The sequence below is a fragment of the Salvelinus alpinus genome, chromosome 5 (assembly GCF_045679555.1).
Source record: "Salvelinus alpinus chromosome 5, SLU_Salpinus.1, whole genome shotgun sequence".
In the NCBI taxonomy this organism is placed as follows: domain Eukaryota; kingdom Metazoa; phylum Chordata; class Actinopteri; order Salmoniformes; family Salmonidae; genus Salvelinus; species Salvelinus alpinus.
In genome coordinates, this window is record NC_092090.1 from 18,221,837 (window position 1) to 18,240,075 (window position 18,239).

The 18,239-nt window shown below is 39.9% G+C and overlaps 1 protein-coding gene across 2 annotated transcripts in view; it reads right to left on the reverse strand.

Annotated features, from left to right (window-relative positions):
* The window catches only part of LOC139575634 (uncharacterized), a 57,208-nt gene extending 39,235 nt beyond the window's left edge, over window positions 1-17,973 (reverse strand). The window contains exons 1-6 of one of the 2 annotated variants that reach the window (XM_071400808.1): window positions 17,775-17,973; window positions 15,055-15,251; window positions 14,599-14,753; window positions 13,873-14,336; window positions 13,517-13,725; window positions 12,946-13,146 (exon numbers count right to left, since the gene is read on the reverse strand). In XM_071400808.1, coding sequence (XP_071256909.1) covers window positions 12,946-13,146; window positions 13,517-13,725; window positions 13,873-14,336; window positions 14,599-14,753; window positions 15,055-15,251; window positions 17,775-17,790 — 1,242 coding nt within the window. In that variant the 5' untranslated portion in view covers window positions 17,791-17,973. Of the gene's footprint in view, window positions 1-12,705; window positions 13,147-13,516; window positions 13,726-13,872; window positions 14,337-14,598; window positions 14,754-15,054; window positions 15,252-17,774 lie in introns of those variants that run through there. The other variant, XM_071400809.1, reaches the window with a different exon arrangement.
* Window positions 17,974-18,239: the final 266 nt, after the last annotated feature.

An 18,239-nucleotide genomic window follows, 5' to 3' on the forward strand; every position in this document is an offset into this window, starting at 1 on the left:
TAATATGATAAACCGTGTTTCTGTCGAAATATTTTAAACGCATATTTCGCCATTTTGTTTGGTATAGCTTCACCTGGCGAACCCTGTATTGAAAAGTAAGGATAATTTTAAAAATGTAAATCAGCGGTTGCATTAAGAACTAATTTGTCTTTCGATTCCTGTCTACCCTGTATTTTTTAGTCAAGTATATGATTAGCTTTCAATTAAACTAGATCACTCTGATAGATGACGTCAGACATATTGAGGCTTGATTTCCTAGTATTTTTATTGTGTAACCACGGTTTTGTATGGCTAAATATGCACCTTTTCGAACAAACTGTATATGTATGTTGTAAAATGATGTTACAGGAGTGTCATCGGAAGAATTCTGAGAAGGTTAGTGAAAAAATTAATATCTTTTGGCGGTGATTACGTTATAGCGCTCTTTGGCTGGAATCGATGCTCTGGTAACGTTGGAACATGTGGTATGCTAACTTATCGATTTATTGTGTTTTCGCTGAAAAACGCTTAGAAAATCTGAAATATGGTCTGAAATCACAAGAACTGGGTCTTTCCATTGCTATGCTTTGTCTATTTTTATGAAATGTTTTATGATGAGTAAATTGGTCATACACGTTGCTCTATCTAGTAATTCTAGTGGATTTGTGATGGTCGGTGCAATTGTAAACTGTGATTTCTACCTGAAATATGCACTTTTTTCTAACAAAAACTATCCTATACCATGAATATGTTATCAGACTGTCATCTGATGGTTTTTTTTATAGGTTATTGGCTATCAATATCTTAGTTGAGCCGAATTGGTGATAGCACCTGAAGGAGTAAGAAACTGATGGAGTTAGAATAGTGGTGTATTTTGCTAACGTGTTTAGCTAATAGATTTACATATTTTGTCTTCCCTGTAAAACATTTTAAAAATCTGAAATGGTGGCTTTATTCACAAGATCTGTATCTTTCATCTGGTGTCTTGGACTTGTGATTTAATGATATTTAGATGCTACTATCTACTTGTGAAGCTATGCTATCTATGCTAATCAGTGTGTGGGGGGTGGGGGGTGCTCCCGGATCCGGGGTTAGTAGCCGTGAAAGGTTAAACAACAGGGGAAAGCCTTCACTGAGGAAATATTAGAACATTGTCCTCAACCCCGTTCAGCCCAGCTGGCTGAATTACAGGCACTGACTGCAGCATGCGTGCTAGGAAGAGGTAAAACGGTTAACTTCTTGTCAATACGGGGGCGCTGTTTTCACTTTGGAAAAAATCGTGCCCAAATGAAACGGCCTCGTACTCTGTTCTAGATCATACAATATGCATATTATTATTACTATTGGATAGAAAACACTCTCAAGTTTCTAAAACTGTTTGAATTATATCTGTGAGTAAAACAGAACTCATTTGGCAGCAAACTTCCATACAGGAAGTGAAAAATCTGAAAACGAGGCTCTGTTTCAGGGCCTGCCTATTCAACTGGCTTTTATTTATCGATCTGTATGCACTTCATACGCCTTCCACTAGATGTCAACAGGCAGTGGAAGGTGGAATGGGGTGTCTAGCTTGATCTGAGGCCGAACAAGAGCTTTTGGAGTGACAGGTCCGGTATTTACTTTGTCTTCGACGGCGCGCGAGGCACCTCGACATTGTCTTCTGAAAAGCGTTCGGTATACACGGTGAATATCTCCGGCTCTGATTTTATTTGATACATATGATAATAACATCATAAAGTAGGTTTTTTCAACCAAGTTTAATCAGTTTATTCAACGTTTATTGGGACTTTTGGAGTTTTCCGTTCTTTGCGCCAAGCGAGGATGGGAATGTTAGCAACCTTGGCTAGCATTGTGGCGCGAATTCGACAGAAGAAATGGACATTCTAAAACCAAACAACGATTTATTCTGGACCAAGGACTCCTTGTACAACATTCTGATGGAAGCTCAGCAAAAGTAAGAAAACATTTATGATGTTATTTCGTATTTCTGTGTAAAATGTTGACTCCTATTCTCCGCCGTGTTGGTGAGCGCTGTCTCACAATAACGCAAGCTGTATGTTGTGGTAAAGTTATTTTAAAAAATCTAACACAGCGGTTGCATTAATATCTATACTGATTCAGCTTACGCACATGGCGTATGATACTTGTTTGGTGCAGTTTGGAAACAGCGAGGATTTAAAAAGAGTGATGGTACTCCCATCCAACATCACGCACAAATTGTTAAATTAATGACAGCATTAATGTATCCTCGGAAACTAGCAATGATCAAGTGTCAAGCACACAAAAAAGCAATGACTTTGTCATTAGGGGCAATAATGCAGCCGATGAAGCTGCCAAAAAAGCATCTAGATGTGTTGTCCCAATTCTCATTGCACCATTGATGTACATAGTTGCTATTGCACCTATTACATCTCCGGCTGAGTTAATTCAAATTCAGTCTCGCGCTGGAATAACTGAACAAAATACCTGGCTACAGAGGGGGGCCTCTGTAGATAGACATGGGATATGGAGAACACATGACGGTGCCATATTAGCCACTACCACTCTCTTGACGCTACTAATTAATGATGCACATGATATTGATCATTGTGCAAGGGGGGAGGTGATAAGAAAAATCAAAAAACAAGGTTTTTGGTCACCATATCTATAGGCAACAGTAGATGAGATCTTGTCAAAATGTGAAATATGTGCAAAGAACAACATACGTAAAGGTATAACTACGCCCATAGGTCACATACCAGTTCCAGAAGGCCCGTTTAGACACATTGTAATGGACTATGTAGACATGATAAAACCTATACGAGGCAAAAGGTACATGTTAGTTATCATTGACAGGTTCAGTAGATGGGTACTAGCAATACCATCGGCTGATCAAGGGTCAGGAACAGTGATACAATTCTTATCAACAGAAGTAATTCCAAGATTTGGGATTCCGTCCGAAATTAGCTCAGACACTGGTTCAGCGTTTATACAAAAAGTTGTAAAGACAATAAAACAGCAGCTAAGAATGAAACAAAGACTGGGATGTGTCTATCATCCCCAATCACAAGGGATGGTTGAGAGAGTTAACGGAATTCTGAAAAACAAGATAACAAAGATTTGTAGATCTACAGGGCTTAATTGGGTGGATGCTTTACTGCTTGCACTAATGAGTTGTCGCATGGAAACTAACAGAAGCACGCATTTATCACCGCATGAAATGCTTACGGGTCGACCCATGCCTATACCAATGTTAGGAGGACTGTACAAAGGTCCCTCCTTAGATATATTGCAAAGTGAATTAAAATCATATGTGCAGCACCTAACCAAGATACACAAAGCTATATATACACAGGAGAAAAAGACGGTGCCTGAGCCGGGACCGGAAGGACCTCTCCCAGTGATACCAGGAGATCTAGTCTACGTTCGAGTGTTCCGAAGGAAGTGGGATCAACCGAGGAGAGAAGGACCCTACGAGGTGGCCGCAGCAACAAACACGGCCGTCCAAGTGAAAGGAAGCAAGACGTGGTACCATCTAAACCACTGCACCCGAGTCCCAACAAAGAGAAGGACACAACCATATAGAGATGAGGACACAGAGGATGCTGATTCACCAGGCGGGAGCCCGGAGGGAGCAGGAGCAGCGGAAACGATCGAAACGCCAGGGAGGAGCCAAGAAAACAGCAGACCAAGTGAAAGCCAAAATACGACAAGTGCATCAACTAATGCACCCAGAAGAGGTACCAGGAGAAACAAGGCTGAAGAGAAAAGCTACAAACAACCAATACTCTCTTCAGTATGGCCAGAAAGTCCAGAAATGGGGGGGTGTAACATGCCTGCTACTCCTGATGACATACCTGTTGTGGCAGACCTCTTTGACAGAAGCCCTCCACAGTGGGATCCCGAAGTACCACCTGCAGAATGGGAACATCTCTTCCCTGAAATTGATACCCTTCCAGATGAAAGCCCAGTCTGGCCTGAGGAGGGAGCCTCAGAGGAAGAAAGAGGAAGAGAAGCCTCACGAGAAACAGAAGGGGATTTCCCCACAATTGACTTTTCAACTCTTGAATGGTCCCCTTAACAGACAATTGAAGTTAGAACGACAGAAGAACAAAGACGTTGACATAGCAAAAGTAACAGTGAACACTAGTACAGAAACAACAGACTCACACAAAATCAAGAAGTATGGTGGAAGCAGGAAGAGAAGAGAGGAACCAGCCGAACAATCCAAAAAGACTGACAAGGTGAGAATCTCTGTTCCACCTCAACTCATAACTGAAACAGGAGAACAGAAGACAATCTCAATCAAAAGGATCAAGCCTCTACCTGAGATTGCATTCTGTGGATGGACACATCATCAAACAAAGGGAGAAGTCATTTGGGACCCAAAAGGATGTGACCTGACGTTAACCAAAGAAGTAGACGAGTGGGTATCACCATGAATCAGATTGAACCAGTTGAAGGTGAAGAATTAATAGTTGAAATAACGAGAACAAGAATGACCGAAGGGAGTAGCACCACAGTCATTGGAATTGGTCCTACGCCAATACCTAAACAGGAAGAGCCTGTGATAACTAGAACGACAACAACAGTGGAAACTACTGCAAGAACTACAGTAGTTACCACCAAGGTACCATCCATTGCTATTAACAAGCAGTCCACTGTACCCCCAAAGAAACCTGAGACATCAGAACCAGAATTATTTTTTACTGACATTTGGAACTTTCTGAAAAACACTAACAACCTGCCTCGGGAAAAGGACAATGTGACTCCAACTGATGCTTTAACCCCAGAACTATACAAGGACAACTCATTGAAGAAATTAGTGGGAAAGGAATGGTATGAATGGGCTCAATATACAGCAATGAAATTAAAACTGACAAATTGCTTACTATGTGCACCCTCTCCGCTGACAGAATTAGTGGTGGTACCAAGTCCTTATGATTATAGGGACTGTGCTGATTTTAATAAGAACTTTTGTCATTTGAGTAGACCAGAAAGGCCTTATTGCCCAGCTGAATGTTTGTCATATTTGGGTAATCCATATTATCATCAATATTACAACCAAACTGGCTGGGGAAAGTGGTGTAAAGAATTGGATATAAGGGAAGTACGGAACCTAGAGGTCCCATATAAATATCAGATAGATTATCAACAAACATATGAATGGTTTAACAGCACAAAAGGACAGAATGAGATGGGGAAGTTTAACCTGTTATGGCTGCAGCCCGACGTCGGTACACCTATGACAACATCCAGCTCAAGTGCAGGGCGCGAAATTCAAAATCTATTTTTTTAAAATATTTAACTTTCACACATTAACAAGTCCAATACAGCATTTGAAAGATAAACATCTTGTCAATCCAGCCAACATGTCCGATTTTTTAAATGTTTTACAGAGAAAACACCACATATATTTATGTTAGCTCACCACCAAATAAAAAAGAGGACAGACATTTTTCACAGCACAAGTAGGATGCAAGTAGCATGCACAAGCCAACCTAACTAACCTAGAACCAACCTAAATAACCTAGAAAAAACTACCTCAGATGACAGTCCTATAACATGTTACACAATAAATCTATGTTTTGTTCCAAAAAATTGCATATTTTAGCTATAAATCAGTTTTACATTACTGCTACCATCATAGCTACAGTAAGAAATCGCACGGGAGTAGCCAGAGAAAATAGACACCAACGTCAACTACCTTATTACTCATCATAAATCATTTCAGACAAATATACGGTGGATAGCTAATGAAAGAGAAAGATCTTGTGAATACAGACAATATTTCCGATTTCTGAAGTGTTTTACAGCGAAAACACAATATATCGTTATATTAGCTTACTACAATAGCTAACACACAGCAGCATTGATTCTAGTCAAACGCTAGCGATAGCACAGTTCGACAGATATATGAAAAAGCATCCCAAATTGGGTCCTTATCTTTGTTGATTTTCCATCAGAATGTTCTCCAAAGGGTCCTTTGTTCAGAACCGTCTTCCTTTGGACCCAGAACGAACGATGTCCCTCTTGAATTAGCATGCACACTGGCCATGCCGTGCTAACCTCTCCGTCTTGACAAAATTCTTGCGTCGCATCACGTCTAAAGTCCAGAATAAATTTCAATAATATAATTAAAGTATATTGAAAAAACATGCTTTAGGAAGATGTTGTGACATGTATCAAAAAAAATCGAAGCCGGAGGTCATATTCACCTATAACGAGGGTTTTCCAGGAGCGCAGTCCAGTTCCTACTTCGCGCCCAGAAAAAAAAATTAAGTGCGCACTTCTGACTCCAAGATGTTGTGTTCAGTCCCTGACAGAGATAATCAAGTCATTTCTTCTCTCACTTCCGCATGACACACAGGGGAAGGCGTGTGACGTGTTTCTACAGTCCTAAGTGCCAAGGCCTTTTATAGAGAGTATCTTGAAGAGAGACATAGCTTCTTGGAAATTTCACTTTTGGATAGAAAATGGGCTGTAAAAAGAGTTATGTTTCACTTAGAGAAATAATTAAACCTGTTTTAGAAACTAGACAGTGTTTTCTATCCAATGCTAATAATAATATGCATATTGTACGAGCAAAAATTTAGTAAGAGGCCATTTGAAAATGGGCACATATTTTCCAGTTTTTCAATACGCCCTCTGCAGCCATAACAAGTTAAGTGTTTTACAGCGAAAACACAATATAGCATTATATTAGCTTACTACAATAGCCTACCACACTACCGCATTCATTCATCAAGGCACATTAGCGATAGCAATAGGCACGTTAGCGATAGCGAATAAACCAGCAAAATATATTAATTTTCACTAACCTTCATAAACCTTCATCAGATGACAGTCCTATTGGCAATTGTCCTTAATCTCTTCCCCCCACATATCCAGAAGAAATCTGCAACTACCTTGGTCTGTTCTTCATACGGTGCAATTAAGGGTAGTGCTAGAGTTTGATTTTGACAACTATCATGAATGACTACTTTTCCCACCCAACTTCCAGCTGCTTGATAAGTAGCCCTTCTTGGAGTGTCTGCATTCCATGTGGTATCCGTAGTTAAGTGCCATGTGATCTCGCATTTACCTTTAACTTCTTATGGCTGCAGGGGCAGTATTGAGTAGCTCTGATAAAAGGTGCCCATTTCAAACGGCCTCGTACTCAATTCTTGCTCGTACAATATGCATATTATTATTACTATTGGATAGAAAACACTCTCTAGTTTCTAAAACCGTTTGAATTATATCTGTGAGTAAAACAGAACTCATTTGGCAGCAAACTTCCTGACCAGGAAGTGGAAAGTCTGAAAACGATGCTCTGTTCTAGGGCCTGCCTATAAATGGGCATGATACGTATTAGTATACATGCACGTCATACACCTTCCACTAGATGTCAAGAGGAAGTGAGAGAAGAAATGGAGTGTTTATCTTGGTCTGAGGTGGAATAAATCCTCTTGGAATGACGTGTCACCCATTTCCTGTTTTCTGGAAAGCGCGAGGATGGACCTGGAATTGCCTTCTGAAAAGCTGTCGTTATAGGCGACTACTATCTCCGGCTTTGATTTTATTTGATACATGTGACAATATCATCGTAAAGTATGTTTTTTCAATATAGTTTTATTAGATTCTTGAATTTTTTTCGGGACGTTAGTCGTGTTGCGTTGTGTGCCTTTGTTGACGATGGAGAGCTTCGCGCCATTTGGCTAGTGTGCTTGCTAATTCAAGAGGAAAAAAGGACGTTCTAAATCCAAACAACGATTGTTCTTGACAAAGGACCTCTTGTACAACATTCTGATGGAAGCTCATCAAAAGTAGGACCCATTTTATGATGCTATTTCATATGTCTGTCGAACTGTGTACTATTAGTTTAGCGCCCAGGTTTTGGACACTCTCTCGCCATAACGTAAGCCTTATGTCGTAATGAAGTTATTTTTAGAATTCTAACACTGCGATTGCATTAAGAACTAGTGTATCTATCATTTCCTATACAACATGTATTTTTTAGTAACGTTTATGAATAGTTATTTGGTCAGAATAGTTGAGTGTCATAAAAAATATCCGGACGTTGTGGGAAAAAGATGCTACGTTAGCATAATGAATAACCACTGATTTCAGCTCTAAATATGCACATTTTCGAACAAAACATAAGTGTATGTATAACCTGATGTTATAGGACTGTCATCTGATGAAGGTTTATGAAGGTTAGTGAAAATGTATATCTTTTGCTGGTTTATTCGCTAACGCTAACGTGCCTATTGCTATCGCTAACGTGCCTTGATGAATGAATGCGGTTGTGTGGTAGGCTATTGTAGTAAGCTAATATAATGATATATTGTGTTTTCGCTGTAAAACACTTAAAAAATCGGAAATATTGGCTGGATTCACAAGATGTTTGTCTTTAATTTGCTGTACACCATCAATTTTTCAGAAATGTTTTATGATGAGTATTTAGTTATTCCACGTTGGTCTCTATAATTACTCTGGCTGCTTCGGTGCTATTTTTGACGGTAGCTGTGATGGTAGCTGCAATGTAAAACTGATTTATACCTCAAATATGCACATTTTTCGAACAAAACATAGATTTATTGTATAACATGTTATAAGACTGTCATCTGATGAAGTTGTTTCTTGGTTAGTTTGGTTGGTTCTTGGTTAGTTAGGTTGGCTTTGTGCATGCTACCTGTGCTGTGAAAAATGTCTGTCCTTTTTTGTATTTGGTGGTGAGCTAACATAAATATACGTGGTGTTTTCGCTGTAAAACATTTTAAAAATCGGACATGTTGGCTGGATTCACAAGATGTTTATCTTTCAAATGCTGTATTGGACTTGTTAATGTGTGAAAGTTAAATATTTCAAAAGAATATATTTTGAATTTCGCGCTCTGCCTTTTCAGTGGAATGTGGGAGGAGTTCCGCTAGCGGAACGCTGGGGCTAGAAAGGTTAAATCAGGATTTGAATCAATATTTTTGTGGATAACACCTAATAAGAACTTAGAGTGGATTAATTATATTCAATATAACCAACAGAGATTCATTAACTATACCGACTCGGCTCTAACTGCGTTGGGGGAAGAGGTACAGGCTACCAGTAAAATGACATGGCAAAATAGACAGGCTCTCAATTGGCTCTTAGCGGAGAAGGGTGGAGTTTGTGTCATGTTTGGGGATGACTGTTGCACCTTTATTCCCAATAACACTGCACCTAATGGAACCTTTGCTATTGCTATGGCCAAACTTAAAGGATTACGAGCAGAAGTAAAGGCTAATGCCGGGTTTGACTCTCATGTTTGGGATTGGTTAGACCTAGCATTAGGAAATTGGGGAGCTATGTTTGCTAGGATGGCCATCATGCTGGGAGGAGGGTTATTGGCTCTGGGTATTGTATTTTGTTGTGTTTTACCCCTGGTAAAATCACTTGTGGTTCAGACAACAGTTAAACAGATGTCTGTAAGGAGAGCTGACCCTCCTGTGGTAATTAATCCTGTACCTGGAAGCCCTGGCCATTATACCAATAAGTATGGAAAGCCTTGCAATGCGGTCGGAGGACCTCTTGACTGCCCGATTGGTAATCCAAACTGTCACGGTTTTCGTACGGATGGTTGGCCTGTATATGTTAAATTACCAAGTTCAGATGAATGTTTACTCATACATGTCCACAAAAAGTGTCATTTGCGTCGCCATTGCAAGTGGTGTACAAAAACTCATGATCATTACCCAGAACCTTTTTTCTGTGCTAAGTGTCAAAGGGGAGATTGTCGTATCTGTAAGGATGAGGACTGTGCTCCTATGTAATGGTTTTTAGCATATCTGTTTTGCTTAATGCTTTGTGTTCTTTGTATGTTTGTTTGAATTCTTAGATATATATCGATAAATATATATATTTTCTTTTAATTAAAGTTAGCTTTGCCTTCTAGAAATAGGATCATTTTAAAAACATGTTAGGTAACAGAGGGTATTCCGGTTACAAGTGTCTACGGACCATGTCCTTAATCTTCTAACAAGGGTTGGTATCATTGATATTACTTTGTTAGAGAGGTGTCTGCAAGGAAGGATCATGTTGAAATGCTTGATTTTAGAATGATGTTGTGTCAATTTAATTTTTTTGAAACTGCATGCAGGCTTCTTGTTTTATCATATTCATTTTTATCATATTCATTGTATTATTTTTTATTCCACATAACTGAGATAACCTCAGGCAAGGCTACATACTACATGCTCATGCTTCATCAAAATATAATGATTGACTATAAGTATTTTTCTTTTATACCGAATTAGATATTTTACTCTTATTATTAGTCAGAGATGTTTGGTCTAGTTAGGTGTTTTATATGTTTATATGTTTCCAATTGGATCTTTTACTCCTATTCTGTATTAATGACTTAGAGATGTTTGGTCCAGTTGACTTATATGCTTTATTCACATTTGGTAATTTTTGTTGTCCGTCGTAGGTATTACCATTCACCATCCTGATGTCATGTTTGTATAATTTATGGGGCTGATTAGCCCCAGAGGAGGGATTTGTGGGAGTGAATGATACATTTGGGGACAGACATAGAAGTGTACATCAGACCACAGGAGGAGAAGGCGACACATAGACGTATAGGACAGCTGAACACTAAAACAGACTACAGGAAGAGAAGGCGACACATAGGCGCCTAGGACAACTGGACACACTAATTATAGAAGAGACACATAGTCTGCTGCTTCTAATAAAGGCAAACATAACAAAGAGTACATTAACACACTAATGATAGAGGGGCACATAGTCTGCTGCTTCTAATAAAGGCAAACATGCCAAAGACGTAGGCCTATAGGATAGACAGACATATATTATTTTTAGGACAAGAAAGGGTCCTGCCACCATTATAACCTAACTGAAACCAGACATGGGCGTTATTGGGCGTAAACAAGCAGGAAGCCTAAACTAAAAGATAATGGTGGGAAGTATCTTCATTTGCATATGTGATGGACTCATATGCTGTATGTGTATAAATACAAGAGCCAGGGCTCTGGGAAACGGTGTGTGATTCGCGGACCATCCCGGCTTGTGATACATTGTATTAAAAGCCTATATTGAATTTACAAGTTCTTGCAAGTGTTATAATTTGTTATTATTTGAACAGTGAGAGACAGAATAACAACAAAAATATCCAGAAAAATGCATGTCAAAAATGTTATAAATTGATTTGCATTTTAATGAGGGAAATAAGTATTTGACCCCTTCTCAATCAAAAAGATTTCTGGCTCCCAGGTGTCTTTCATACAGGTAACGAACGGAGATTAGGAGCACACTCTTAAAGGGAGTGCTCCTAATCTCAGTTTCTTACCTGTATAAAAGATACCTGTCCACAGAAGCAATCAATCAATCAGATTCCAAACTCTCCACCATGGCCAAGACCAAAGAGCTCTCCAAGGATGTCAGGGACAAGATTGTAGACCTACACAAGGCTGGAATGGGCTACAAGACCATCGCCAAGCAGCTTGGTGAGAAGGTGACAACAGTTTCTTTGATTATTCGCAAATGGAAGAAACACAAAAGAACTGTCAATCTCCCTCAGCCTGGGGCTCCATGCAAGATCTCACCTCGTGGAGTTGCAATGATCATGAGAACGGTGAGGAATCAGCCCAGAACTACACAGGAGGATCTTGTCAATGATCTCAAGGCAGCTGGGACCATAGTCATCAAGAAAACAATTGGTAACACACTATGCCGTGAAGGACTGAAATCCTGCAGCGCCCGCAAGGTCCCCCTGCTCAAGAAAGCACATATACATGCCCGTCTGAAGTTTGCCAATGAACATCTGAATGATTCAGAGGACAACTGGGTGAACGTGTTGTGGTCAGATGAGACCAAAATGGAGTTCTTTGGCATCAACCCAACTTGCCGTGTTTGGAGGAGGAGGAATGCTGCCTATGACCCCAAGAAACCATCCCCACCGTCAAACATGGAGGTGGAAACATTATGCTTTGGGGGTGTTTTTCTGCTAAAGGGACAGGACAACTTCACCGCATCAAAGGGACGATGGACGGGGCCATGTACCGTCAAATCTTGGGTGAAAACCTCCTTCCCTCAGCCAGGGTATTGAAAATGGGTCGTGGATGGGTATTCCAGCATGACAATGACCCAAAACACACGGCCAAGGCAACAAAGGAGTGGCTCAAGAAGAAGCACATTAAGGTCCTGGAGTGGCCTAGCCAGTCTCCAGACCTTAATCCCATAGAAAATCTGTGGAGGGAGCTGAAGGTTCGAGTTGCCAAACGTCAGCCTCGAAACCTTAATGACTTGAAGAAGATCTGCAAAGAGGAGTGGGACAAAATCCCTCCTGAGATGTGTGCAAACCTGGTGGCCAACTACAAGAAACGTCTGACCTCTGTGATTGCCAACAAGGGTTTTGCCACCAAGTACTAAGTCATGTTTTGCAGAGGGGTCAAATACTTATTTCCCTCATTAAAATGCAAATCAATTCATAACATTTTTGACATGCATTTTTCTGGATTTTTTTGTTGATATTCTGTCTCTCACTGTTCAAATAAACCTACCATTAAAATTATAGACTGATCATTTCTTTGTCAGTGGGCAAACGTACAAAATCAGCAGGGGATCAAATACTTTTTTCCCTCACTGTATATAGATCAGTTCATATTCCTGAAAGCTCTGCACAAAGTTAAACTATTGAAGTCTTTGAACAGACCAGAAGCCTTAAAACCTGCCTGCTACCAACAACATTAGTATACTCCAAGAAGATAGGTGAACAAAAGCCAGTTTGGTATTATACTGTTAGCATAGTAGATGATGAGCTCTAATAAAAGCGCAACACAATAATCAACAATGAAAAACAAAATAATGGAAAGTTACTCATCACAGCATGTGAACTATTAATTATGCCCACAAATCCTACTTGTCACCAATGTCAATATAAGACCAACAAAAAAATATATTTTAATGTTAACCTGGTGACAGTGGATGCAAACATTAGTTACTTTCTGCAGCCTGCTGGTCCTCAATGGCCTGCTTGGCCTCGAGGGCAGGGTAGAAGGAATGCAGTTTGGCTGTCACAGCATCATACATTTCCTGCCACTCTTTCTGGGTGAGAGATGATGGGCTGGTCTCCAGGAACTTGTAGGCATCCTTCGACTGGACACTAAACATGCCCATGACGCTCTGGCATCTCCCACTAAACGTCTTCCAAGCCTATGGGGTAAACCAAGAGAGAGAAATTAGCTATGGTCTCAATCAAGGTTGGATTCCCTTCAGTTTCTCAATCCGTTCCTGGGAGACACATTTTTGTTCTTGCCCACCATGTAAGCCTTCTTCCATCAATGGATTGAGAAATGCTGACCTAACTTACCCTTTATCCTTGTGATTTTGATGATTAGATTAGACGTTATTAGGTTTTAAAGCTGTTGCCTTAAATTGGTGGTGTTGTTGTATGAAAAGGATTTTAGCCCTTTTTGAGTTACATTACCCTTTAGCAGGATAATTCACATAAGTAATGATATGAAGTACAAACAATGATACATTATTCTGGCAGAGTGCCAGCAGAGAAAATGTATTAATTCACCTCTTCAGCTACTTGCAAGGAATCCAAGAACTCCTCCTTAAAATCTGAGAGAACATCAATCAGGTCTTCCCCAGCGAAGGTCTTCTGCTGCAGGTTGGTCACCATCACTCCGATCTTCTCCCAGAAGCTTCTGAGTTGCAGCAGAATCTTCTGGATCCGGGTCAGGCAGGTTTGAACCTCAGCCAGATGGACAGGATCAGGAACAGAACCTGGAAAAACAAATACAAACAACAGCATTGACATACCTCTTATTTACCTCTTGTCTTATTCAGTTCCCCAATAGCAGAGGCAATGTCATGAAAGAAAGGAATGACCACCATGTACAAAGCAGTGGAGTCCTTAATGCCTTTCCTTACCCAGGTCAAATTTGGCTCTGGTCAGCTCCATCTGGGATTTCATCACCTCCGATTGGGCCTCCCACTCGTTCTTACTCAAACGGGTCTTGTCCTGCTGAAGCTGATTCATCTTGTTCTTGGCCAACTCAATGGCTGCACTATCTCCAGGGTTATTGACCCCCTTCTGGATAGCATTGATGATCAATCCTAGGAAGGGAACCACGGCAGCCACTATGCCAAACTTCTTGTTTCTACTGGCAATGCCGTTAACCAACTCACGCAGCTCCGTATCAGCATCGTGGATTTTTCTATTGACCTCATTCAGAGCTGACTGGATGCCACTTAGCTTCATATTGTATTCTTTAACATAATTATGCAGGATCTCCTCTTCCTTGGTCAGCTTTCTCTTCTTGTCCTCTGTTTCTTCTTTGGTGGAAATAACATCGCTGGTGACAGTCGCCACCCCAATGTTGAGTTTCTTGTAGCTAAATAATTTAGTGAGAGAACATGATCAAATATTTAACATATTTCATTGTCAACACATTGAAATATTTTTCCTATAACTACCTGCTATGTGGTATGATCTGAATGTTTATGTGTAATGTTTAAGGTGTATGTAGGGAATGTAAAACTCTCTTGCTCTGCTTGCTAAGAAGGTTGGCTTTCAATTGCGTGTGTTGATGCTGCTAGTTTAATCCCCACTCAGGGCTGAACAGAATGCACTCTATAACATTTATATTGGCTTACTCATCTACTATTTTTTCAACTTCTTTGATGATATCATGGATCCACTGATTGGCCTTCGCCAGGAATTTGACGGCAACCAACGGATTATTTTTCTTCACAGCAGCCTTCAGCATAGGGAATAATGTCTTGACCATGTTGTCACTGGTGCTAACACACTGTTGATAAGAACATGTCACATAGTACATAGTCAATGATGTCCTACCTTCCATTCATTAGCATAACTAAACTGCTGTAAAAACAAATAGCCTCAGTTTACCAGTATAGTGTAAGCTAGGTCATCTAATGATAAATGAACAGAGTTTACGAGGCTAGAAACACCCCAGTATCGTCTAAAATAGGTTATCTAATGATAAATGAATAGTTTACAAGGATAGAAACACCCCAGTATCGTCTAAAATAGGTTATCTAATGATAAATTAATAGTTTACAAGGATAGAAACAGTAAGATTGAAATACCAGCAGCAGCAGAGCCTCAGAGGAGGAGAACAGCATTTGGGCCTCAACAGCATTGGCTCTGATGATTCTCTCCAGAGAGGGGAATTTGGCCAGGCACAGGTAGGAGATGTTGTACAGCAGGGCTGTCTTCTCTGCAGCAGGCAGCAGGTCTCTAATGAAATCTGGGCTGTCCATTTGATGGTTGGATGGAACTACAGCTGAAAGGGAAGAAAACATCAACATTCAATACACAGGGGAGTAGGTTGTGATGAGTGGTTAGGGACTGAAATAAAATTGACCCTCCCTTAAGCAAAATACTGTATATTTTGACGTGACCTCCCTAAACGCTTGAAAAAGAAACAAATCCCTCTACCCAAAATAATGATAGAAACAAGGTAGATAGCAGAGAACGTGCCAGCTATTTACCTTCACTCCTAGGACAGACCAGAGCCGTATATATGCTGTTTTTCACCTACAATGGACTATCAATGACCATGGAGCTCTTGGCAGCCAAATTCTGATTTTTTATCCACTAATTGATATTTTGACCCATCACATCAGATCTTTTCACATCAGATCTTTTCACATCAGATCTTTTTCAGAGCTGATCTTTTACAGAGCAGGGACATAGTACTACCATAGTGTCTTCTCTCTCTGGCGGGTGGCGTGAATGATGAATAAATGTAGGGGTGTGTCCAGAGGCCTGTCGTTCGGAGGCTTGACCACTTTGTATGGGCCAAATTAGACATAACAAGAACAAAGACAGAAAATTCTAACAGCGGTTGTTTTGCTACTATGCCTGCAGATGTGCTAACATGCTGCGACCCTATTCAAAACTTTTTTAATAACTCCAAATAACAAAAACGGAGCTTGGTTGTTGTAACATTTAAATGTAAAACATGTATTATTATCACATGGATCACCAGTGCGGTTGAATTCAGCATTACTGTATGGTGCACTCAAAACCTCTTGTAGGTCTAGTTGAGTAGCCAGCCTAGGCTACTGCTCAAATGGTGCTGTAATAAGCCTACATGTTTTTCTTTGCATGGTGTTTTGTTGCAGGTTTTGTTTTTTGGTTATTCCTTGTCAAGCTTTAAAAACATTTGGCATGCAGCACTTTGGCAGTGCTTGCTGTGACTTGTAGTGCAGCGCATCACGGGTGGTATGGAAGCGGGTCACAATGAATTGACAACCCAAATCATTGCGCAGGCTGGATATAATTGTGTGACGGGCCTTGGGCCTTGTGTGGCTTATAGTTTACAGAAACATAGACTACCACCTCTATTGTGTATGCAGACAAACTGATCCACCTGGTCTCATAGACTACACGTAACATAGTAAACTAAATCCGGGACACTCAAAATAGTATGTTATGTTATGATTGATATGGTTGCACAAGACAGATGGTTACATAAGGAAAAAATGTAAATGGAGTGGTTGGTCAGGGTGGATGGGTGGGTGTATAACGATAATATCTAGCAACCCAAAGCTTGCGAGTTTGAATCTCATCACGGACAACTTTAGCATTCTAGCTAATCAGCAACTTTTCAATTAATTACTATTTTGTAGCTACTTTGCAACTACTTAGAATGTTAGCTAACCCTTCCCTTAACCCTTTAACCTAACTCATAAACTTAACCCTAACCCCTAGCCTAGCTAACATTAGCCAGCTAGCTAACCACCTAGTTAGAATTTGTAACATATCATACGTTTTGCAAATTCGAAACATATTGTATTTTTTGCAAATTTGTAACATATAATATGAATTGTAATTCGTAACATATCATACGAAATGGCTGTTGGACATCCCAAAAATGTATGCATACCATACGAAACCTAACATATCATATTAACTGGCATGTCTTGGATTTACATACAGAATAATGTGAAATGATTTGAGACCAGGCTGCAGCAGCCAGCCAAATACCAATGAGATCTAGGAACCAAATTAACCGCATGTCTACCTTGATATTTATCAAACTCCACGGAGCCCTCTTGAGCAGTGGAACCCATAATGATATGTGACCACTTGGTTATGGTGCTGTCCTTTAACCACTACAATTCGACGGGCGCATAAATCGCGTAAAATAATCCTGATCAAGATCTGTTTCCTATGCCTAATAGTCCTACTCATCACTTATTATTATTATTACAAATATAAGATTATCACTTCTCACAATGGTGCTCTTTTAGTGAAGTTAGATCAAAGCTGAATCATTGTCTCGCATGTTCACATAATAATTCATTAGTATTTTACATAACAGAACCGAATATAATAGTAGGGCTTATTTACTGTAGTATTCGGCCTATAATATGTTAGCCTACACCAAAAACACCTCAGTATTTTTGGGGGTTAAGCTTTTTTTTTTATTGGTGATTTGAGTTATTTAAAATGAGGCTATAGGCGCACTTGATCTTGCGTGTCCTGTCCACGGAAAATCGCGCACACATGATCAGTCACACATTGAGATATATTAAGCAACTAATTATAAAACACTGAAAAATATAATACATTTCATCAATTACAAAGTACATTACCCTCCCCTTGACAGCCTTGACAGCCAGACATAGCCTTCACTATTACACGATATTGTAGACAAATGTCACGAATATCATAGATCTCCAGATCATACCATCCTCATTTTCTATCATAATGGTCTGGCAAATAGACATTCATGAATTGCAGACAAAGGGGACAATTTGTACAATATGTACAACTTTGACAATCTGTGAGGTCTTACCTGTATCAGATGACATGATTGATGAGTGGAGTTTTCTTTTTCAAGTCTCAATTTTACTGAAGAAATTATCAAAAGCGAATAATTGATTTATGCTGCAAGATCAAAGATGTTTCAAGGGTTAGAATACAACGATGAAAGATCTCACCAATGATTTAACAATCTCTGCCTTCAGTGTGGTAGGGATCAATGTGTCGGACTAGGCCTTTTTATTGCAAACTGTGAGGGCTGGGCTAAGAATTTGTTATCTATTCTCAATAATTTCCCAAGTACAAGAGATTGGCATTTTGTCAACAAACAGACGGTTCCATGAAACACACAAATGAATGGACAGTTACATTTCTCAACTGGTGATGAAGACATGCACACACACACGCCCGCACACACACACGCAAACACGCACCCACTACTGACACCTGACAAGTTACTGCGTGCACACCTACATTTCTTAGATGATCTCGATTGGCC